At 40.6% G+C, this 24,450-nt stretch overlaps 1 protein-coding gene across 1 annotated transcript in view; it reads left to right on the forward strand.

Moving 5' to 3' along the window:
* LOC309386119 (cation channel sperm-associated auxiliary subunit beta-like) overlaps window positions 1–24,450 on the forward strand; it is a 106,670-nt gene that overhangs the window by 50,383 nt on the left and 31,837 nt on the right. The window contains exons 10-15 of the mRNA XM_081941160.1: window positions 9,443–9,595; window positions 10,029–10,181; window positions 11,592–11,736; window positions 18,728–18,879; window positions 20,102–20,238; window positions 23,058–23,254. Coding sequence (XP_081797286.1) covers window positions 9,443–9,595; window positions 10,029–10,181; window positions 11,592–11,736; window positions 18,728–18,879; window positions 20,102–20,238; window positions 23,058–23,254 — 937 coding nt within the window. The remainder of the gene's footprint in view (window positions 1–9,442; window positions 9,596–10,028; window positions 10,182–11,591; window positions 11,737–18,727; window positions 18,880–20,101; window positions 20,239–23,057; window positions 23,255–24,450) is intronic.

The raw sequence follows: 24,450 nt of genomic DNA on the forward strand, positions 1-24,450 counted from the left end.
TTCTATCCGTGGACGGGCACCTGGCGGCCTGAATAGTTGCAATAACCTTGGGAGAGAAATTGTCACCCCTCAGGATGCCCCACTCAAACGCCAGGCGGTCAACTGGAACCACTGTGGGTCTGGATGTTCCAGCGACCCCTGACGGAGCGATATCCTGTCCCGAGGTATTCTCCAGGGCCTGTCCACTGAAAGAGTTCGCAGATCGGCGAACCAAGTCCTGCGAGGCCAGTATGGAGCTACCAACACCACCTCGGCCTTCTCCCTCAGAACCTTCTGAATGACCCTGGGCAAAAGGGGTAGAGGCGGGAAGGCATATAGGAGGCCTGTAGGCCATGAGCACCTCAGGGCATCCACCCCCTCTGACCGATACACCAGGTACCGGGAGAAAAACCTGGGAAGGTGGCTGTTCTGTGGGGTGGCAAAGAGGTCTATCACAGGCATACCAAACCTGTCCACAATGTCCTGGAAAATTGAGGGGTGGAGTTGCCACTCGGCATTGTCCAGAGTCTCGCGACTGAGCCAGTCTGCCTGTACATTCTCCACCCCAGAGATGTGTTCTGCGGTGAGGGACAACAAGTGCTTTTTCGCCCAAAGGCCCAGTCTCATGGCTTCGTCCATGAGGGCTCGAGGTTTGGTGCCCCCTTGACAGTTTATGTGAGCCTTTGCTGATATGTTGTCCGTGAGCACCAACACATGTCTTCCCGTCACCCCTGGGAGGAACTGACGGAGGGCCAGATGGACCGCCCTCAACTCTAGCCAGTTGATATTGTGTGTTCTGGCTTCCTGGTCCCACTGGCCCTGCGCTACCTGCGTTTGAAAGGTAGCACCCCAGCCGAAGAGGCTGGCATCCGTGGTAACAGTTAGGAAATCCTGATCCTTGAAAAGAAGACCCTTTGAAATTGCTGGAGACGTCCACCAACTGAGCGAATGTCTGACTTCCGCCGGGACCAGGACCTTGGCCAGGGAGCAGCTCACGAGTTTCCTCTGAAACGGCAAGAGGAACCATTGTAGGCGTCATGAGTGTAACCGAGCCCACGGGACAATTCCAATGGCCGACACCATGGTACCCAGCAATTTAGATAGAGAAGCCAAGGAGCACCTGTGTGCCATGGCCGCCTGGCTTGCTAAGGCTCTAATATTGTCCTGCCTCTCACGAGACAAGTACACCTGGCATACCTCTGTATCAATCAACGCTCCCAAGTGCACCAACCTGGTGGAAGGATGTAGATTACTCTTGGGTAATCTACCCAAGATATCATTTGAATCTTCCTGAAGCTAGGATTGGAGCTGCTGGAGAGAAGGAGGGGGTGAGTCACAAGACAAAGACACTGAGGTGGGGGCCCGCGCGCCTAACGGCGCGCGAATCATATATCTATAAACCAAAATAGCAATAATACATTCTGGATTAGTGTGTTTGAGATTGTGATTTTATTTATTTCAAAATGACTGGCTTAGTTCAATGTAATAGCTGTTTTGCACCTGTCTTTCGCAGTACTCTTTTCAAATTTGGATACTGTCCCCTTTGTAAACAAATTACGAGTCTACATAGGCAGATTACCTATCTAGAATCTGTAATCTGTGCTCTCCAAGCAGAAACTAGGTGTCTACGTCAGCCATTCCACTCTATGGTGAAGCCACACTATCAGCCCCCTCTACCACAAAGATCTTGCAGGAGAAGAGCTGTCTGGACAACTGTGGGATCTGGCAGGTTGAGAGCTGTGAACCATAAACCCAAAGCTTTTGCTGTGACCCAGCAAAACAGATATAGTGCCCTTGCTGACCTTAATGGGGACACTAAAGAGATAGGTCAAGGCAGTTGTGATAATGATGACTCAAATAAGCAGGGGATCGTGGTCCAAAACGAAGAACTTTCTTCGGAAAGGCGAAAAGGGGAACCAGGTATCACACATCAGTCGCAGAAGAAGATCAAGGTATGTAAAAAGAGAAGTCACCTTCTGGTTGGTGATTCAATCGTAAGAGATGTTAATTTAGGAGAGGATACGGAGGTTTTAAAAGAGGTCAGGTGTCTGCCAGGTGCTACTGCCAGCAGAGACAAGAGGCGTATTCTTAAGATAGTCAAGAATGCAAGTAAGGACTGTGACGTTGATGCTATTATACATCTTGGCACTAATGATCTATCCCAGAAAGATGTACTTTCTGTGCAGAATGATTTCCAGAACTTGGGGTATGAACTTAATAGTATAGGTTGTAGGCTTATCTTTTCAGAGGTTTTACCTGTATATAAGGAACAAAAAGGGAAGGGCCAGCGTGTAGCAGAGTTTAATGTTTGGCTAAAGGAGTGGTGTAAAAGGGAAGGCTTTGGTTTTATTAGTCATGAAGCCTGTAGCTGGTCCAATGAAAAACTGTACAAAAGAGATGGGTTGCACCCATCCAAGAAAGGAACTGAGTTACTTGGCATTAAATTCACAGATTTTCTTGATAAACATTTAAACTGAAGAGCGGGGACAGAGAATTAATAGATACAGAACATCTCTGTCCCCAGCAAACTAAAATTCATAGGGTTATAAATGCATGTAACATAGATGTGTGTGTGGGTAAGATTATCACTCCTGCTGTCAAGCAAAACCAAGCATGTAATAGTGATTGTCATACCATGTGCATGAATCACACAAGTGGCAAGAAAATAGGGGCAGTCAGGCATAATACAGGTTATGTAGACAGTAAATACAAGGTCAATCAAAATGGACTCAAATGTCTATATACCAATGCACAGAGCATGAGGAATAAACAGGGAGAATTAGAAATTCAAGTAAAAGAGGGCAGATATGATATTATTGCCATTACAGAAACCTGGTGGGATGAAACTGACAAATGGAACATACAGCTAGAAGGATTTAAATTATTTAAAAGAAATAGACCAAATAAAAGAGGAGGTGGAGTTGCACTATATATAAGAAATAACTATGTCTCTACAGAAATAGAGCACAACAATAATGAGAACTATCTTGAATGCATTTGGGTCAATATTAAAGGTTGTGGGGGAAATGACATTGCCATAGGTCTATACTACAGGCCACCCAACCAAGCAGAGGAAGAAGATGAACTTTTTGCTAGTCAGCTAACTAAGGTATGTAGGAAGCACACCACAATAGTAATGGGAGATTTTAACTACCCTGACATCAACTGGGAAACAAACTCTGCACCAAGTGGAAGATCCAACAGGTTCCTAACAAACCTAGCAGACAACTTTGTTTTCCAAAAAGTAGAGAAGGAAACAAGGGGATCAGCCATACTGGACTTAATTCTCACTAACAGAGAGGAAATGATAGAAGGTGTTGAAGTCATAGGAACCCTGGGGGCAAGTGACCATGCAATATTGGAATTCAACATTATCCAAACACAAATAGTAGAACAAAGTCAAACTAGAGTCTTGGACTTTAAGAAAGCTAATTTCAATAAACTTAGAGAGAGCTTGGGAAAAATTCCATGGATGAGAATCCTCGAGGGGAAAACAACTCAAGAAGCTTGGGAAATTTTGAAAAATGAGATTAGAAAAGCCCAGTCTAACACAATACCAATGAAGAAGAAAAACAACAGCTCCCAAAAGAAACCAGCATGGCTGCATAAACAACTATCTGACAAACTGAAAGACAAAAAAAGTAAGTATAAAAAGTGGAAGGAGGGGGACATAACTAAGGCAGAATATCAGCAAATAGCCCGAGCCTGTAAAGATGAAGTGAGGAAAGCTAAGGCTCACAATGAAGAAAGGCTTGTCACAAAAGTAAAAATTAACAAAAAAAGCTTCTTCCAACATGTTAAAAACAAGAAAAAAGTTAAGGAAACAATTGGTCCATTGCTAGGAGAAAGTGGCAAGAAGGTGACAAGCAACAGGGAGAAAGCAGAACTATTTAACTCATGTTTTGCATCTGTCTTTACACAAAGGGATAAAACAGTCCAACCTATCAAAAACAGCACCACAAAATTAGGAACACAAATTGAAATAGGGAAGAAAATGGTAAGTGAGCACCTGTCTACCCTAGATGAGTTCAAATCACCAGGACCGGATGGATTACACCCCAGAGTTCTGAAGGAACTAGCAGACGAGATCTCAGAACCACTGAATTATATCTTTCAGAGATCCTGGAACACCGGGGAACTACCAGAGGACTGGAAAAGAGCTGATGTGGTTCCCATCTTCAAAAAAGGGAAAAAATTAGATCCAGGAAACTACAGACCTATCAGCCTAACCTCAATACCAGGAAAGATTCTGGAAAAAATAATCAAGCAACGAATTTGCGAACACCTAGAAGCAAACAAAGTAATAGCCAAAAGCCAACATGGATTTGTCAAAAACAGATCATGCCAGACTAATCTTATTGCATTCTTTGATAATGTGACAAAATTAGTGGACCAGAGGAATGCCGTTGATATAGTTTACTTGGACTTCAGTAAGGCTTTTGATAAGGTAGACCATAACCTACTACTAGATAAAGTAGAAGAATGTGGGTTAGACAGCATCACCACCAGATGGATTGGTAACTGGCTGACCAACCGCACTCAACGTGTAGTTCTCAATGGAACTGCATCTACATGGAGGGAAGTATGCAGTGGAGTACCCCAAGGCTCTGTTTTAGGCCCAGTACTCTTCAACATCTTCATCAATGATTTGGATGAGGGAATAAATGGGGAACTCATCAAATTTGCAGATGATACCAAGCTGGCAGGAATAGCCAACACTCCAGAAGATAGGCTTAAGATACAGAAGGATCTTGACAAACTTGAACATTGGGCACTATCTAATAAAATGAAATTCAATGGTGAAAAGAGTAAGGTTCTACATTTAGGCAACAAAAACGGAATGCACAGGTACAGTATAGGTGATACCTTACTCAGTAGTAGTAACTGTGAAAGGGATCTTGGAGTCCTAGTGGACAACCATTTAAATATGAGCCAGCAGTGTGCAGCAGCTGCCAAAAAAGCCAACACAGTTCTAGGCTGCATCAACAGAGGGATAGAATCAAGATCACGTGAAGTGTTAATACCACTTTATAATGCCTTGGTAAGGCCACACTTGGAATACTGCATTCAGTTCTGGTCGCCACGATGTAAAAAAGATGTGGAGACTCTAGAAAGAGTGCAGAGAAGAGCAACAAAGATGATTAGGGGACTGGAGACTAAAACATATGAAGAACGGTTGCAGGAACTGGGTATGTTTAGCTTAAGAGAAAGAAGGACTAGGGGAGACATGATAGCATTATTCCAATATCTCAGAGGTTGCCACAAAGAAGAGGGAGTCAAACTATTCCCCAAAGCACCTGAGGGTAGAACAAGAAGCAATGGGTGGAAACTAATCAAGGAGAGAAGCAACTTAGAACTGAGGAGAAATTTCCTGACAGTGAGAACAATTAATCAGTGGAACAGCTTGCCTCCAGAAGTTGTGAATGCCCCAACACTGGAAGTCTTTAAGAAGATGTTGGATAGCTATTTGTCTGAAACGGTATAGGGTTTCCTGCCTAGGCAGGGGGTTGGACTAGAAGACCTCCAAGGTCCCTTCCAACTCTACTATTGTATTGTATTGTATTGGGTACATTGATGGAAAAACCGTGTTCCTGAAGTGCCTGCATAGTGGACGCAAGGTCCCTTCATGCCTGACGTGGGGATGAAGATTGGATAAGTATGTCATCCAGGTAGGCCTGGAGACGAATAGGCACTTCCCTGAGAGCCGCAATCAAGGCAGCCAGGATCTTTGTAAAGACCCGAGGGGCTGAAGATAGACCAAAGGGGAGGGCAGTGTATTGAAAATGATGACCTGAATACTCAAAACGAAGGAACTGTCTATGCTGTGGTAGAATAGGGACATGGAGGTAGGCCTCCGTTAAGTCAATGGAACACAACAAGTCTCCCTGTCTGATGGAGTTCAGAATAGTGTGTAAGGAATGCATTTTGAAACGCTTGTAACAAACAAACCGGTTTAATCTTTTAAGATCCAAAATAGCTCTCCAGCCCTCCGAGGCCTTTGGAATGACAAAGAGGATGGAATAAAACCCCAGCCCACGTTCATCGGCCGGAACCGGTTGTATGGCCGAAATGTCAAGTAGATGTTGGATGGCCTCCAACATGAGACGCCTGCGAGCTGGGTTGGAGGAAAATGGGCAGGCCCTGTAGGAACTGGGGGGGTTGGAGATAAACTCAAGGGCAAGCCCTTGCCTAACTGTGGTTCTGACCCATTCGTCAGAGGTGGTAGCCTCCCAAACGTGGGCAAACCTGGTTAACCTACCTCCGATGGGATAACTGGATGCGGGGGGGTCTAGGTTCTACGATAGTAGCGACCCCCCCTCCTCGAAAGGGCCGCCTGGCAGATTTCCCCGTTGGGAACGGTCAGGTTGAGACCTCTGCCTGGGGGCATAGCCTCCCCTATACCCTTGGGTCCCATAGTCCACCCCCCGAAAGGAGGAACCATATTCTTGGTTCCGAAATGACGAACTGGGTTCCTGGCTCCGAAAGGAGGATCGCCTGGAATAAGGTGACTGGCGGTTAAAGCCCTTCTTCAGGGCAGAGGGAAGGACCTTCCTTTTTTCTTTATTTTCGATCAGGAAGGGATCCAAGGCGTCCCCGAAAAGAGACCCCCCCCTTGAAGGGGGCAGAAGCCAGCTTCCACTTGTGTCGAGCATCGGCCTGCCACTGACGAAGCCACAGCAATCTCCTGGAAGCCACAGATGAGGCCCTGGCCCTGGCCACGAACCTGGCGGAGGTTAGGGTAGCATCAGACGCAAATTGAATTGAAGCCACCAGCTTGGCAACGTCCTGGTGGGCCCTGATATCAGAGAAAGGGATGTGCTGCTGCAGTTCTTGGAGCCACAGGAGACAAGCGCGGATAAAGAAGGAAGCTGTAGTGGCAGCCTTCACCGCCCAGGCAGCTGCCTGATGACCCCTTTGTAGGGTCAGGTCTGCTTTCTTCTCCTCTGGTTTGAGGATGTCTTCCAGTGGCCCTGGCATGTGTGCCAGTGTGTATAGGGTGATCACCGGAGCGTCAATTGGAGGAACAGCAAGGAACTGGGCTAGCTCGTTGGCAACATTAAAGAATTTCCTATCAGTGGCCGATGGGTTAGGCCCTGAGGTAGGAGTAGCCCACTGTTTCTGGATCGTGTCCACAAATACTTTAGGCATTGGAATGGTGTCAGTCGGGGGCGCTTGTTCAGCGTACAAGGACTCTGCAGACACGGTCGTAAATCGAGGCGCAGTCACTGCAGGTTGAGGACCTATCTTGGAGGCCGCCCTGATTTTGTAGAGTAGAGAAGGGAACAAGGCCGGAGGGAAAAGGCCAGAGAAGGATTTCTGATCAGGTTCCCTGCCCTCATCTTTAGATAACTCTGCCTCCTGTAGTTCACCATCCTCAGACTCTGAGGATTGGTCCATGTCCTCCAAATCAGACGCCACAGCCTCAGTAGAGAGAGGAGCCTGGGCTGGAACAGGTGGAATAGTGGAGGAGGTGGGCGTTTGCCTAAGCGCAAAATTCTGTTGCTGCTGGAAGCTGGCCGAGATGCCTTGAGAAATAGCAGAGGCAATAATCTCTTGAAAGTTTGGCAAGAGCATGGGAGCATAGCCTTCTTGTGGCTGGTTTAAAGGATTGGAGGTGTATGGTAAAGAATCCATTATCTGTACCATCAGTGGTAATTCAACCCCACTGCCAGCCATGGGAGTTAGTGGTGTTTGAGCTGATCCCCAAATGTTAGAAACATCTATGGGGAATATGGGGTTAACAGGGGTGTCCCTATACAGTCTGTCCCCAGGGGAGAGCAGAAGAGATAATTGACTCTGATTCTGGATTGGCTTGTCAAAAGCCTTGGGAGAGGAATTCTTTTTATGGGCTTTCCTTTCTTTTTGTTTCTCATTGCTGGCTGGCTTTTTTGATTTTTTAATATTGTCTGCCTTAACAGACTTCTTTTTGTTGCCAGTCTCCAACCCTTGTCTCCAACAGTGACTGGCTGAGGAGGAGAATTAGGTTTAGAAGATGTCTCTCCTGTCAGTGAAGCCTGAGGTTCAGCTGCAGCTTCTGCTGTCAAAATGAGCGGTTGCGAACTGACGGTAGCCATTTTGAAGTCACTGACAGCTATTCAAAAATGGCGCTTCGCGCTCTTTTTAAACTGCCACTATCTCCCTTGTCTTCTGCCTGGTAACAGGCTTACGAGCAGCTTTCTCTGGCTGTTTAAGCACCGTTTAAGCTGTTCTTTAATCTCTTTAGTCCCCCGGGTCGCTCCGCGGCTGATTTAAAGGCTTCAAAGTAATTAGGAAGCTAAAAATAGCCGCGGTTCACCGCTCAACTGTTAAAGGAGCGGTGGAGCGTTTCCCAGCTTTTACGAGGACTGGCTTTAAAGTTACAGTCTCAGTTTGACGTGCAGCCTTTGAGGTGAAAGGGAAGGGCTTCCACAAACCTTGCAGGTTCCACGGAGTTACAGGGGAGCCAGGATCTTGTCAGCAATTCAGTCCCCTTTGACAGCTGTCAGCCTACACGCCCTGACAGGGCTTAGAGGCTCTGACCATACAGCCCGGTCGCAAGGACCTTTAGCCCGGTCGTTCCGCTCAGCCAAGCAGGTGCAGTAGACCAATTTTCACCAATTTAGATTTTGACAGGTGTAGATGTTGATTTTAACACGGATCAAAGCGATAATGCAACTGTCCTCTTGAATGGACTGAGTCAAAAGCTGGATCTACCTAGCAACAAGGGGCGGAGTTTAAAATTTGTTACAAGACCCAGTCCTCAATATAATTGGATGAAGGTTAACCCAGTCTGGATGCTGCCTCCACCACTAGGGAGAACATGAAAGTTCCATCAAATCTCAAACAAGTCGGGCATATTAAGCAGTGCAACAAATAGAGGTGAAGTGACATGCTCAAAAGTTTATACTTGCATTAACATATCAATTGTATTCCCAATATTATTAGCCCTCATTGACTGCCTCCATACATAATTCTAATCTATAAACACAAGTTTATGTAATCACAACCACAAGTTGTTCACACAATTAGAAAACCTCCAATATAGCTGAATATAATATGTGTATTCTCAGAGAGGGATACTTGGCCTTTTGTGAATTCAGTTTTGTTTCTGTTTTCTTCATCTGCTTTTTAGAGACAACCATACTTTTTTTTTTAAATTTGGTTTTTATATGTACAGGTAGTTTCCAACTAGAAATGCCATCAGCTGGTTTTTGTACCTAAGGCTGTATGGGAACAAGCAGCAGTTGGGGGATGAATGGCGAGAGGAATAATTTTAACCAGAAAATTGATACAGGGTCCCAGTGCATTTCAGAAGCTCATTCTGATTGGAGGCTTGGACTCTTGGCCTTGATCCCTTTCTTTCTGGTTTGTTTTAATATGCTGACCAGAATATTTGGCAGCACATTTAAGACAAGAATATAATATATTTCTTAACAGTTTAATATCTTGCACTTTTATATTTATCTTTCTCATGTTTTTACAGGAATCCACCTGCTTCTATAGCAATGATTCATTTACAAAATGGCACAGTTGCTTACCACATAAATCCCAAGCTGAAAAGCATATTTCTAGACGGGTAGTTTCTTTTGTTGTTGATTATGAGCAGAATACTGGTATAGCGCTATTATCGCAAAAGGTAAGAGTATTAGAAATGGTACTTTTTCAATTACTAGTTCTGTATATGTATACTTTGTTGCTATTCTTCCCTTTCCTTCTCTTCATTATGCAGTTTTAAAAAGTGTGCTTAGTTTTAAATTGATTTGATCAAGATTTTTCAATTGTGCTATAATGCATGGAACAACAATGGGATAACATACAGTATCTGAAGCAATCGAGAATTTTACTTTACTTTTTATTCTCTGTGTTCCTCTCTCTCCATGCCTCCACCCCAATTCTTCTAGCTTTCTGAGTACTAACAAAAATTCCATTTTCTTATCATGGCCTCATAAGCTCAGAAGAATGCTGTTCCACTGGCAAATTTACTTGCTAAGTTACATGTCGTTATTGTTAGTTTATTCTGTACCTTTGATAAAGTATAAAATTTAGTATTTTTTTTCTTTTCTTCCCAGGACAAAAAACTTGTATCCGTGCATAAGTTAACGGACGGTGCATTGAATAAAAAACCCAAGTTTCCTCCTTTCATATTTCCAGGAACGTCTTTTGTACCAACTGGATTATTTTTTCATCAAGGAAGTCATATTGTGTATGCTTATGGAAATCAGGTGTGTAAAATGGAAGAGATGTGAAACTGACAGTTTCAACTATTCTTATAATTCTTTTAATTGTAATTTTTGGGAGGAAATATAGGTATACGTGAAGAGAACAAGGAGTGTCAGAAAGCAAAGAGGGGTTACATCCTGATGCCATTTGGAACCTTGGGCCATTTATAAACCCAGTTATTCTTTTGCAGCTGAGACAAATGCAATTTTTAAAAAAGTTTTGAAAGAAGTTGCAAAATGTTATTTTCAAGATGGTGTAGCAGGACACTTTTCAACTGTGTGTAGAACTAGTGGTGAAGGATACATGTTTCTTCAAAACCAGAGAAGAAACATTGTGTTGGTATTCTCTGAAAGATTTCATTCAGGGGTTCCAAGATCATATCTGCCAGGCCCTTCAGTAATCTGGGATGTAAACTACCTGGTTCCAGATATTTGAACTCATCCAAAGCAGATAGGTGTTCTCTTATCAATTCCTTGTCTACTTCGATCTGCATTCCTGTTCTGTTTTCCACACAGTGCTGTGTTTGATAGGTTGGCTCTATTTTTCTTTTGTCTAAAGACAGATGCAAAGAAAGAATTAAGGAGTTCTCTTCCTCCTTCCTGACTGTCACTTTCTTGCCATCTTCTTCCATTAGTGGCCCAACCATTTTCCTGAAGTTTTTTTTTACTTATTCCTTACATATTTGAAACAAACTTTTTGTTATTTTTGGCATTTGTTGCAAGCCTTAGTTCATTCTGAGCTTAGCTTTCCTGATTCCCTTTTTACCAATTCAGGCTATTTGCTAGTTTCCTTCTCTAGATATAGTCCCCTTTTTCCATTTTTTTTTCCATTTGTCCTTTTTATCCCTCAGCTTGTCAGAGACTATTTGTGCAACCATGCTGGTCTTGTCTGGGGTCTCTTGTTTTCTTTCTCTGTGGTATTGTTTTTGTTTTTATCTTTGGTCTTTATTATCTTATTAAATATATTTGCTTGGTTACTCTCCTCAGGCAACAGAGGACTCTTTATAACCATACATTTATTTTTAGATCACATTCTAAATTGCTCAATAATTCTACTTTGAACGAGTTTGTTTGCATTCATGGTCCTAGAGCTTCATCGTGAAACTAGTCTTCTTGAAGAAAGGACTGGTAATCTTACATTTATCCTTTTTGATAATATATGAAAAAAATAAATCTAAACGTGCTTTAAAATCAGGCGAACTCCTGCTGACTAAATTGGACAGAATCTTACCATTTTCTTTAAGACAGTTTTACACTGCCATCTTCTGGGATATTTTTTCTTTGTTGCTTTCTTAGAAAAGGTCTTAATTTCTAAGTTCCTCCAACCACGCCTTCCTTCTGAGTCCCAACAAAGTAATTAAAAAGTTTAAGTCATTGAGATTTTAAAGTATATCCAATTTTGACTTTTTTCAGGTTTGGGGTTCTTTTGATGGAGGCAACTCATTTATACCATTGATTATACTGATTAATGAGACTATTATAAGGGCAGATTCATGTGTTTACACTCAGGGAATTGTATATGTTTCCGACAAGGCAAATATTTATTACACTAAAGCAGGTAAGAAATTATTCTAAAATTAAAATTACTCTTGGATTGTGAAGCTTTTAAAATCTGATCTGATGCAAACTGTTGTCTTTCCCCATTAACATATAGAATAACAAAACATCAAATACTGAAATATCAAGAATAGCAAAAAAAAATTAAAAAAAACTTTGAATGTATTTATTATAAAAAAAGAAATATCTGTATTAGTCTGTTAAGATAAAGCACTTGTTGGTAGTCTGAAAAGTAAGAAGCTTTTAATGAGCTTAAGCTCTCTAAAGACCAGCTAAACAAATATGTCAAATATTATTTGATAGATAGAAAATAGCAGAAACAGTGCAGCAGGAATGGGGGGTGATAGGGCCAAAAAACCATAAATCCCAAGATGTGACATCTCTAAGGAAAATTTATGCACTTATATCATCATCTGGAAGAGAGAATCAGATGTAATTAGTCCTGAATACCTCCCAGGAGCCACACAACTGATCTCTGTACCAGATACATAAAATATGGCATTCATAATTTTCTACCTTTCTCTTTCAAACTTACTTATTGAGCTTGAACTCTGATGACTTCATAGAAACAATCCTGCACTTTTCTTGTCAAAGCCATAGAAATGGTTTGAAAATGCTTTCCTCAAGGCTGAGGGTTTTTAAAAAATTATAGTCAATTTAAAATTGAAGATCAGTATAGGTTGGCTCTATGCTGTCATCAAATTGGACACCTAGCCAATAAAAATCTTCCTGTATGAATGTATCCCCTCCACTTGGATACCCCTTTGTCATGAGGGAAGGGCTTCTGTATTCTGTTAAGGATGAGAGCTATGCTGGAGGTATACCACCAGAAGGTAAAGCAGAAGAGTCACCAAGCAGATAGGTCTCAACGGAGGAGCCACACTAAGAGTACTCGCAACCCATTGGCCATGAAGAGTCAACAGAAAAAGAATCCCATACGGGATTGGGCATTGCCCAAGTTAACAAAGACCATGGTAGTTGCTGTGCCTGGGCAGTTGTTGCAAAATGAGTTAAAGATTTGGAGAAAGACCAGGCAACAGAAACAACCATTCTATTGGCATCTGGTATTTTACCCCTTCTCTAAATATTATAGCAACTTTCAAGGAAGGGGATCAGAGTTAGAGTCAGAATTATTGATTTTCATTAGGATCAAAGTAGAAAAAGGTGTAGATCTCTTTTGTTCCCTTTCCCATGCTTAGTTCTTGCTTCTAATTAGGTCTTTATTTTATTTTACTGTATTTGTTAAGTTTATAAGATTGTTCACATTTATCCACTGAAACTCTGAAAGGGCAAAGGAAATAAGAGATATTACTATATCATATTATTATATAGCACCCAAAATCACTGTAGTAGGTGAGATGGGCAGCATAAAAATTTAATTCATCAAAATCATTAAAAATAACCCATGTCTAGATTCCTCCAATTTGGTTATTTGGTAGTATCATATCATTCTGATGTTATTATTTAAGTGATTGTACTATATATATTTGCTATGCTTAGAGTTTTATGACTGATGGGATTTAAAAGTAGGGTATGTGCAACAAACAAACAAAGCATTGAGATAACAGATATTAAAAGCTGTGATTTAATAACATTTTCTCTGTCATCCATTTTTTTCCTGGAAATTATGTTGTCTTTATATTCATCTCAGTTGTTGATTTTCCACGCTGTCCTTATTGGCTAGAATAGAAGAAATTCAGTGCAATCTTCCATTGGCTCTTGAATGTTTTTCATTCATTAATTTTTTATGCAGTTTCTACACAAAGAGAAAAAAAACCTGTCAAAATTGCACTTTATAAAATACATATATTTTATATGTACTTATAATACTTATAAATATAGAACCACTCCAAAACGAAGCCATCAATACTGCGAATCTCCTTTTCTCCTGGTGAAGCACTTTGTACATGTAGATTGGTTTTAGAAACTATTGCTTTAAACATTTGCATTCACTTCTTTCTAAATCAAATATCTTGTATCCTGATTACACAGAGCAAACTCAGTTTGATTAGAAGAAATGTTCTCTTTGAAAGTACTTCTGTGTGAGGCAGTGACGTGCAGTCAGGGGAGGCAGGGGAGGCACAGCCTCACCACGGTCATCATGAAAAGAAAAAAAAAGGAAAAAGGAAAAAGGCGAGAGCTGAGGTCAGGCTGAGCTAGTTGCTGCCTCACCATGGATGGCTCTGCTTAACTGTTTAAAAAAGCCTCTTTAAACGTGCCCTCTACTATGAGGCAGGAGAACTGCATGCCTCATCTAGTCTGACTTTAAGCGTTTTATGATCACTCGAGCAGAGTTAAGCAAGGGTTAAAAGCCTAACAATTCCTGACCTAGGTGAGGCATGCAGTTCTCCTGCCTCATAGTAGAGGGCGCTCGTTTGGGCGGGGCTTCTTCAGAGGACCCGAGGCAAGAGCAGAGTTGAAATCCTCTCTGAAAGAGCTGGAAAAGGTACGTGTGGGTCGGAGGGAGGGGGAGGAATTCAAACCTCAAAGTGTAGTTTGATTGCAGGCAGAGCCACTTGCCTTTTCAAACCTGTAATCAGTGAAGCTGGGCTGGATCCTTCCGGGGCTGGGGGAAAGTGTGTGTAGTCCAATTCAATGTGTGTGTGTGTGAATGTGTGTGTGTGTGTGTGTTTGAGAGATTGGGGAGGGAGGGAGAGAGGGAGGAAGGAAGGGAATGGAGACGAAAAAGAAAAAGAAGGAATCTTCTTTTGCAAAGGAGAAAAACAAATGCTGTTGCTTTAAATCAGAACTGATACAAATTAGATACAGATACAGATACAAATAGATACAGATACAATAGCAGAGTTGGAAGGGACCTTGGAGGTCTTCTCATCCAACCCCCTGCCTAGGCAGGAAGCCCTATACTGTTTCAGACAAATGGCTATCCAACATCTTCTTAAAGACTTCCAGTGTTGGGGCATTCACAACTTCTGGAGGCAAGCTGTTCCACTGATTAATTGTTCTAACTGTCAGGAAGTTTCTCCTCAGTTCTAAGTTGCTTCTCTCCTTGATTAGTTTCCACCCATTGCTTCTTGTTCTACCCTCAGGTGCCTTGGAAAATAGTTTGACTCCCTCTTCTTTGTGGCAACCCCTGAGATATTGGAACACTGCTATCATGTCTCCCCTAGTCCTTCTTTCTATTAAACTAGACATACCCAGTTCCTGCCACCGTTCTTCATATGTTTTAGTCTCCAGTCCCCTAATCATCTTTGTTGCTCTTCTCTGCACTCTTTCTAGAGTCTCCACATCTTTTCTACATCGTGGTGACCAAAACTGAATGCAGTATTCCAAGTGTGGCCTTACCAAAGCATTATAAAGTGGTATTAACACTTCACATGATCTTGATTCTATCCCTCTGTTGATACTGCCTAGAGCTGTGTTGGCTTTTTTGGCAGCTGCTGCACACTGCTGGCTCATATTTAAATGGTTGTCCACTAGGACTCCAAGATCCCTTTCACAGTTACTACTGCTGAGCAAGGTACCATCTATACTGTACCTGTGCATTTCGTTTTTGTTGCCTAAATGTAGAACCTTACTCTTTTCACCATTGAATTTCATTTTGTTAGATAGTGCCCAATGTTCAAGTTTGTCAAGATCCTTCTGTATCTTTAGCCTATCTTCTGGAGTGTTGGCTATTCCTGCAAGCTTGGTGTCATCTGCAAATTTGATGAGTTCCCCATTTATTCCCTCATCCAAATCATTGATGAAGATGTTGAAGAGTACTGGGCCCAAAACAAAGCCTTGGGATACTCCACTGCATACCTCCCTCTATGTAGATGCAGTTCCATTGAGGACTACACGTTGAGTGCAGTTGGTCAGCCAGTTATGAATCCATCTGGTGGTGATGCTGTCCAACCCACATTCTTCTACTTTATCTAGTAGTAGGTTATGGTCTACCTTATCAAATGCCTTACTGAAGTCCAAATAGACTATATCGACGGCATTCCTCTGGTCCATTAATTTTGTCACTTTGTCAAAGAATGCAATAAGATTAGTCTGGCATGATCTGTTTTTGACAAACCCATGTTGGCTTTTGGCTATTACTTTGTTGCTTCTAGGTGTTCGCTAATTCATTGCTTGATTATCTTTTCCAGAATCTTTCCTGGTATTGAGGTCAGGCTGATAGTCTATAGTTTCCTGGATCTGTTTTTTCCCTTTTTTGAAGATGGAAACCACATCAGCTCTTTTCCAGTCCTCTGGTAGTTCCCCGGTGCTCCAGGATCTCTGAAAGATATAGTTCAGTGGTTCTGAGATCTTGTCTGCCAGTTCCTTCAGAACCCTGGGGTGTAATCCATCCGGTCCTGGTGATTTGAATTCGTCTAGGGTAGACAGGTGCTCACTTACCATTTTCTTCCCTATTTCAATTTGTGTTCCTAATCTGATTTTTGTGGTGCTGTTTTTGATAGGTTGGACTGTTTTATCCCTTTGTGTAAAGACAGATGCAAAACATGAGTTAAATAGTTCTGCTTTCTCCCTGTTGCTTGTCACCTTCTTGAAACTTTCTCCCAGCAATGGGCCAATTGTTTCCTTAACTCTCTTCTTCTTTTTAACATGTTGGAAGAAGCTTTTTTTGTTATTTTTTACTTTTGTGGCAAGACTTTCTTCATTGTGAGTCTTAGCTTTCCTCACTTCATCTTTACATGCTTGGGATATTTGCTGATATTCTGCCTTAGTTATGTCCCCCCCTTTCCACTTTTTGTACTTATCTTTTTTGTCTTTCAATTTGTCAGAGAGTTCTTTATGCAGCCATGCTGGTTTCTTTTGCGAGCTGTTATTTTTCTTCTTCATTGGTATTGTGCTAGTCTGGGATTTTGTAATCTCATTTTTCAAATTTTCCCAAGCTTCTTGAGTTGTTTTCCCCTTGAAGATTCTCATCCATGGAATTTTTCCCAAGCTCTCTCTAAGTTTATTGAAATTAGCTTTCTTAAAGTCCAAGACTCTAGTTTTACTTTATTCTACTATTTGTGTTTGCATAATGTTGAATTCCAATATTGCATGGTCACTTGCCCCCAGGGTGCCTGTGGTTTCAACACCTTCTATCATTTCCACTCTGTTAGTGAGAATTAAGTCCAATATGGCTGATCCCCTTGTTCCCTTCTCTACTTTTTGGAAAACAAAGTTGTCTGCTAGGTTTGTATTTCTTTTAAATAATTTAAATCCTTCTAGCTGTATGTTTCATTTGTTGGTTTCATCCCACCAAGTTTCTGTAATGGCAACAATATAGTATCTGCCCACTTTTACTTGAATTTCTAATTCGCCCTGTTTATTCCTCATACTCTGTGCATTGGTGTATAGACATTTGAGTCCATTTTGATTGACCCAGTGTTTACTGTCTACATAACCTGTGTTGTGCCTGACTGCCCCTATTTTCTTGCAACTTGTTTGATTCATGCACATGGTATGGCACTCACTATTAAATGCTTGGTTTTGCTTGACAGCGGGAGTGATAATCTTACCCGCACAAACGTCTGTGTTACATGCACTGATAACCCTATGAATTTTAGATTGCTGGGGACAGAAATGTTCTGTATCAATTAATTCTGTCCCCACTGTTCAGTTTAAATGTTTATCCAGAAAATCTGTGAATTTAATGCCAAGTAACTCAGTCCCTTTCTTGTATGGGTACAAACTATCTCTTTTGTACAGTTTTTCATTGGACCAGCTGCAGACATCATGACTAATAAAACCAAAGCCTTCCCTTTTATACCACTCCTTTAGCCACACATTAAACTCTGCTACACACTGGCCCTTCTCTTTTTGTTCCTTATATATTGGTAAAACCTCTGAAAAGAAAAGCCTACAACCTACACTACTAAGTTCATACCCCAAGCTCTGGAAATCATTCTTCACAGAAAGTACATCTTTTTGGGACAGATCATTTGTGCCAAGATGTATAATAGCATCAACATCACAGTCCTTACTTGCATTCTTGACTATCTTAAGAATACGCCTCTGTCTCTGCTGGCAGTAGCACCTGGCAGACACCTGACCTCTTTTGAAACCTCCATATCCTTTCCTAAATTTACATCCCTTATGATTGAATCACCAACCAGAAGGTGACTTCTCTTTTTGCATACCTTGCTCTTCTGTATGATGACTCAAATAAGCAGGGGGACAGATGGATCCCCTGCTTATTTGAGTCATCATTATCACAATTACCTTGAGCTGTCTCTTTAGTGTCCCCATTTGGGGCAGCAAGGGCACTATATCTGTTATGCTGGGTCACAGCAAAAGCTTTGTGTTTATGGTTCACAGCTCTCACCCTGCCAGATCCCACGGTTGTCCAGACTGCTCTTCTCCTGCGGTATCTTTGCGGTGGGGGGGGGGGCAGATAGCGTGGCATGTCCGTAGAGTGGAATGGCCGAATTGGACACCTAATTTCTGCTTGGAGAGCACAGATTAGGGATTCTACATAGGTAATCTGTCTATGTAGACTAGTAATTTGTTTACAAAGGGGACAATATCCAAATTTGAAAAGAGTACTGTGAAAGACAGGTGCAAGATAGCTATTACATTGAACTAAAGTGGTCATTTTGAAATAAATAAAATCACAATTTCAAACGCACTAATCCAGAATGTATTATTGCTATTTTGGTTCAAATGAAATGGAGTTAAAAGGCCACTACCTGCTCCTCTTTTTCTCTCTCCTTCCCCCCCCACCTTCCAGCCAGCAGCTCCAATCACTAGCCACAGGAAAGTTCAAACAAAATGGAGTTAAAAGGACACTACCTGCTCCTCTTTTTCTCTCTCCTCCCCCCCCCCCACCTTCCAGACAGCAGCTCCAATCACTAGCCACAGGAAAGTTCAAATGAAACTGAGCATGCCTGGCTGTAGAATTCTGGGAGTTGAAGTCCACAAGTCTAAAAAAATTTGAAACCCACCACTGGGTCAGTGCCTCACCAGCCATAAACCTCACCGCATGTCACTGGTGTTAAGTCATAGAGTTTATGATAATAACATAAGATACGCACACATATTTTTTTTCTCTGTAGGAGTACTTGCATATACCTTTCTTACAACAATGCCACCTGGTGCTTTCAGCATGTACTATGATCATCTGGGAAATTTAAATCATATAACTTTTGATAGCACAACTGAAGATGGTTTGGGGGTTTCTGTGGTGGATATCAGCACTTTAATGAAGGTTTGACTTTTATCATTTATTTGATATGCTACTAAAGATGATTTATAAAATATTACGGTAGTGTAAAGATTATTCAGTTTGATTGTATGAAATGCATATTTACTTTCTTTGTAAAGATATTATAGCTACAGTAATTTATTGTATGACCAGCTGGTAAGGCAAAGCTATGACAAAACATTGAAAGAATTAGAGATTTCTTAGAAACTAATAAGTTTTAGAAATCATTGGCTTTTATTGAATCATATCCATTTCTTAAGTATTGTCAGCAACTATTAGATTTGTAGTTGTAACTGTAACACGTAACATATAATTTTAAGATCTAAACTCCCTTAGAATTCTTCCTATGCCTGAATATGAAACATCAAACATGACTTTAGAAGAACACTGGAATGATCACAACCTGCAAAGATTCCATTTGTCTGCTCAGATACAGAACTGAGCAGCATATTAGCCAGTACATGTAGTTCTTTTTCCCCCCAAGGTTTCTATTTTTTATTGCACATTTTTACATATTTTATGAACAATGTTGTCCGGATCCTTTCTTTTACATCCTCTCATATACATAATCCATTTTACATCATATCTCTGTTTCCAATTTCAGCCAAATTATTCTCTTTCCATATTTTTTATTTTAAACGTATTTTCTTCGTAGTACATAAACAACATCACTAATTCCCCTTAATTTCTAATCTCTTACAATAACATGAACTCCATCACTAAATATGTTTCTCAAATTCCCCATTGCACTCTTTAACATTTAATCTTTGTTTCTTAATTTAAATTATCTTCAAAGTTAAACTAAATTGCCATTTCACATTTCATCTGTTGGTCTGTTTTAGTGTGAGTGACATACATTATCAAAATCATTTTTTTACGTAAAGACATGTTGCTTTGATTCATGTTCCAGTCTTGGATATTTTTATAGTGTGTCGGAAGACACATAAAAGTAAGTTGAATAAAGTGACAATGAATTACTTGAATCTGCATGGCAAAACAAGAAGAGACAGGATCACGGAACAATTGGTTGTGAATAAATAGAAATTGAATATGGACTGAATATAAGAAAGAGTGGTCTATATGCTGCCTGGAGACGTGAATGTTCATGCATTTTGGTGTATTCATTGTGCCATATTGTTGATCAAGAACCCTTTAGATTTTTTTCCTAAAATAGTTAAAAATCTATTTGAAGAAATTAAATAATTACTTCTTCACTTTATTTCAGGAGACTGACTTAGGTTTTGATGGTCCTTTATCTCCACATTATGTTACTGAAGAGCAAATGCTGTTTTTTCACCACGGGCCACCAAATACTATGCCAACGTTCTCCAACTTACAAAGCGGAAAGCGCTTAGATTACGAGTAAATACCAATAGTATATAAATTACATCAGGTTTTTAAAAATTACTCTGGTATTATGAATTTTGAAACATTGTCTAATGTTTAAGAAAAATAAATAGCACTCTTTCTTAAAATACAGATTTAAGGGACAGAACTTGTAATATGAATATGACTTGTAATATTTCTTCCAAATGAAATCACATTTGTCAGCATCTGAAATTAAATTATTCCAGTAATGCAGAATTGAGATTATACAAGACCCCCTTAACATTTCTTTTTGATTAGAGTATAGAGACCTGATTTGCACACCATGGTAAAGTATAATATGATTTGTTTGGTTTGGGTTCAGCATGCTATATGAACCCAGCCATTGTGGTTTGGGAATCATAAGTAGCTGGAGAATTGGCATAACAGTAGCAATTTTTTACAGGCTACTAGAGGTGTAGAGTGGACAGGGCTGACATTTTCAGCTATTCTTGATGCCAGGAGGGACTTGTCATCTCTTATTTTAAAAAGAAGACAATGAAATACTGTATCACTTAAAATGCTAAAGTATCATTAGATCTCAGAGATGTGATCCTGAGGGGCTTTTGAGTCTCATATTGTAGAACAAAAGTCATAGACTTCATATCCCTTAATGCTAGGTGCAAATATCTGCGGTTTAAAAAAATATTAAAATAAATCTAATGCAGAAACCAGTTTTGGAGATTTTATTTTAGTATTTTACATTGTCACTACTGTTGGGCCTTGGTAACTGTTTAACAGAAATATGCATGTACTGAAATACAATAATAAAGCTTAATAAAAATGTCAACTTACATCTTTTGGGTTTTAGCCTTGCTGGATTTGTGATTTTAGGGTTTGTTCCCTTCTTCTTTTGTTAATAGTTCTAGGCACCAACAGTATTTTTTTTTATTTCTGTGACAAAATTTTCTAGTGTGGGAGTTGAAAAGATTAAAACTAAACTCTGGATAGATGTTGGAAAAGTTCAAAACAATTGGGAACTGGGGATTTGCTAACAACTGCAGAAAGTATTCTAATAAAAGTAGATTAATTAATGCTTAATGCTGAAAACCTTCTCATTTCAAAAGATAATGAGTCTCCCATAAAGAAATAATATGTTCTCTGAGTCGGTTTCTCCATATCCATATGTTGCAGATTAATGAAAGTTATGGATAGATTTTGTAAGAGGTTTCAGTACTTATAGAGTTATAATTAAATATAAAAGTTCAATTTATATTCATGTTACTTAAAGTAAGCAAATTCATGGAGAGTTTTCAAATCTATTCAAAATGTGGAGTTTGACCCACATATTAGAACCCTGCTGCTTAATAAAAAGTCCTGGAATAATATCAAGCCAACTACCCATAAAATGGAAGAGAATACTGATGGCCACAATGTATCTGCTACAATGACTTTGAAAAGGAAAGGTATTATGACTCTTAGTAAATCCTTCATAAGATCATCATCTGAACATCTTATAGAGGAAACTTTAAATCAAAACTCTTTCAGACAATTTCCTGGGGAAGAACACGTTGATATTCTTTGGAGGCTAGAAGCTGTAAAACAAACCATGTTAGAGCTTCATACTGACCTACAGTAGTTCCTTTCAAAGTTCTACCCTCCGCTAATAGTCAAGATTCAGAATTATAAGATACATACAATCCTCTGTTAATTCTTAAAATTTATTGATAAAATGTTACCTTGTGACATGTCAGTGACAAATAATTTCAAACTTATCTTCCCCTTCCTTAAGTTTTGTCCCTTATCTTATAAACCGTAGAATTTAGGAGGAAAAACAAGCCCACAAATCCTATGAGGCAGTGGTGGGGTCCAATTTTTTTTACTACCGGTTCTGTGAGTGTGGCTTGGTGGCCATTGTATGGTTTGGTGGGCATGGCTTAGTGGCGGTGACAGTGGAATTTTATTATAAAATCTCCCCCCTCTCACTCCAGGGGAAGGTTACTGCAAAATCCCCATTCCCTCCCGATCAGCTGGAACTCGGGAGGCAGAGAATAGATGGGGATTGGGCCAGTTAGAGGTGGTATTTACCAGTTAAAACTACTCAAAATTTTCCCCACCGATTCTCCAGAACTGGTCAGAACCTGCTGAATACCACCTCTGCTATGAGAGTATAGCAGCAATGAAAAGTATGGAGATGCCCTTAAACTTGACATCCTGCTGAACTCCACTAAACCGCAATGAACAGAGAATGAGTTTATTTATCATGGTGCTTGTTCCAGAGTTTTTAATCTGAATATTAAAAATCAAGATCACCTTCTCTTATAATATATAGAATCAAGGATGAGTTATTTCCTCGAATGGGAACACCTTAGAATTGCGATGGCGAACCTATGGCACGTGTGCCACAGCTGGCACACAGTACTGTCTCTGTGCACACGTGAGCCATTGTCCCAGTTCAGCTCTGCCGCGCATGCGCATGTACCTCCCAGCAGCCAGCTGATTGTTGGGTGTCTGCCATGCATGCGTGGGGGCGGGGCATGCATGGGGGCAATAAAAATAGGGGTGGGGCAAGTGCAGTGGCCCACACATTCATGCATGTGGGGCATGTGAGGGGTGCCGCACATTGCATTTTGGGGGGTTCAGGCATATGCACGTGCATTCATGTGCCTGCGTGCGTGCTTTGGGCACTCAGTCCAGAAAAGGTTAACCATCCCTGCCTTAGAAGACAGGTGTTAACAGCAGAAACACATGCTACCTCAAAGCAGAAAACAGGACCAAGCCTAGAGGTTTCTGAGAGAAAAAGCTATAATTGTGGTAGATATAGAATGCAATTGGACAAAGCTATCAAGATAATAATATTTACTTTTTTTTTAAAGGCCAGGAGGATCAGGTATAATTAACACAATCTTCACACGTGCAAATCCTGAAGGAACTGTAACATCTGTCTTGGTAGATGTTCTGGAGGATTTTCCTGTTGAATCTGTAACTGACAGCCCTTGTACAGCAAATACTTTAACCATTCTACCTCCTAATTCTACTTCTGAATTATATCAGCTTAAACTTACTACTGCAGGTATGTCAATCGTTCGATAATGAAGAACTTTTGGTTCTGAATTTGCTTAGGCGAGTCCTGCTTCTGTACCCTTCAGTATTTCTCTTAAATATCAGCATTTTCTAAATTCTGAAGAGCTATACTTGTTAATGCCTTAAGTGTACTACTGTGGTATCTGAAATCCTTTGGAAATCCTATAAGAACAAGAAAAAATTGTTATGCTTAGAATGTTAAAAGCCATATTTTTTGTTATACAAAATGAATGGTATTCCATTTCAGCTGGATACCATGGGTCAAGTTCCAACTTAGCAAATCTCTTGAAAACATTGTAAAATTCCAAATTATGGTTTCTCAAACATACATTCAATGTTTCCTCAACCTGATCCGGGAGCTAAATCCTATAAAGGTGTTTATTATGGTGAGACTTTTGAACTATCAAGACTGAAATTTCCCAAAACCCAGAAAAAAATAACAAGCAGCAAATGGCAGATCTTCCTGATCAATTCCCTATTCTCCATAAAGCCCAACCCCTCCTTTAGGTAGGAGCTCTCTCTTGATTTCTTCTTTTTCATGCTATTATATTGTCTGTTGCAACCATCTTCTAGTCCGCTTGACGTTCAATCACTTCACTCCACGGGGTCCAAAAGTTCATTTAGCAGGACTGGCTCTGTTCTGTTTGCATTCAGACTGCTTCCAGCAGTCTCAAGTCAAAAACAGCTCCACTCCAACCATCACTTCTTCTGTGAAAGGCACCTGTATATTGCCCCACATTCCTATGCACACTTTGACTACTGATTGTCCCTGATGGATGTATAGGTTACACAACTGGACCACGCACCTCAACTGGCTCCTCAGATGTGTGCCCTTTCCCTGTACCATTTCTTTACATTGTGTTCTCTTCCAAGGGATTATCAGCTAGCATTTACCTCCTCCTGGCTCCCCCGTTGTCTGCCTCCTTCATCAGCCTTTCTTTTATTCATAAATTTTTGCATTTCTGAGTCTGAAAATTTTTTGTTGAATTAAACCTTTATTTCCAGTGGCTATAGTCCTTCTCAGACACATTTTTAGATAAAGAAAACATGGTTTCCCGCACTTCAGAAGGAGACACAGATGCTATGCTAATAAGGCTAATTATCATCTTTATTAAAAGACTGATAATGAAGCCTAAAAAATCCAGGTAATATTGACACTTGGAATGCTTTTGTCACTTTGGGCTA

Source organism: Natrix helvetica, assembly GCF_964273705.1.
Source record: "Natrix helvetica genome assembly, chromosome: 1".
NCBI lineage: Eukaryota > Metazoa > Chordata > Lepidosauria > Squamata > Natricidae > Natrix > Natrix helvetica.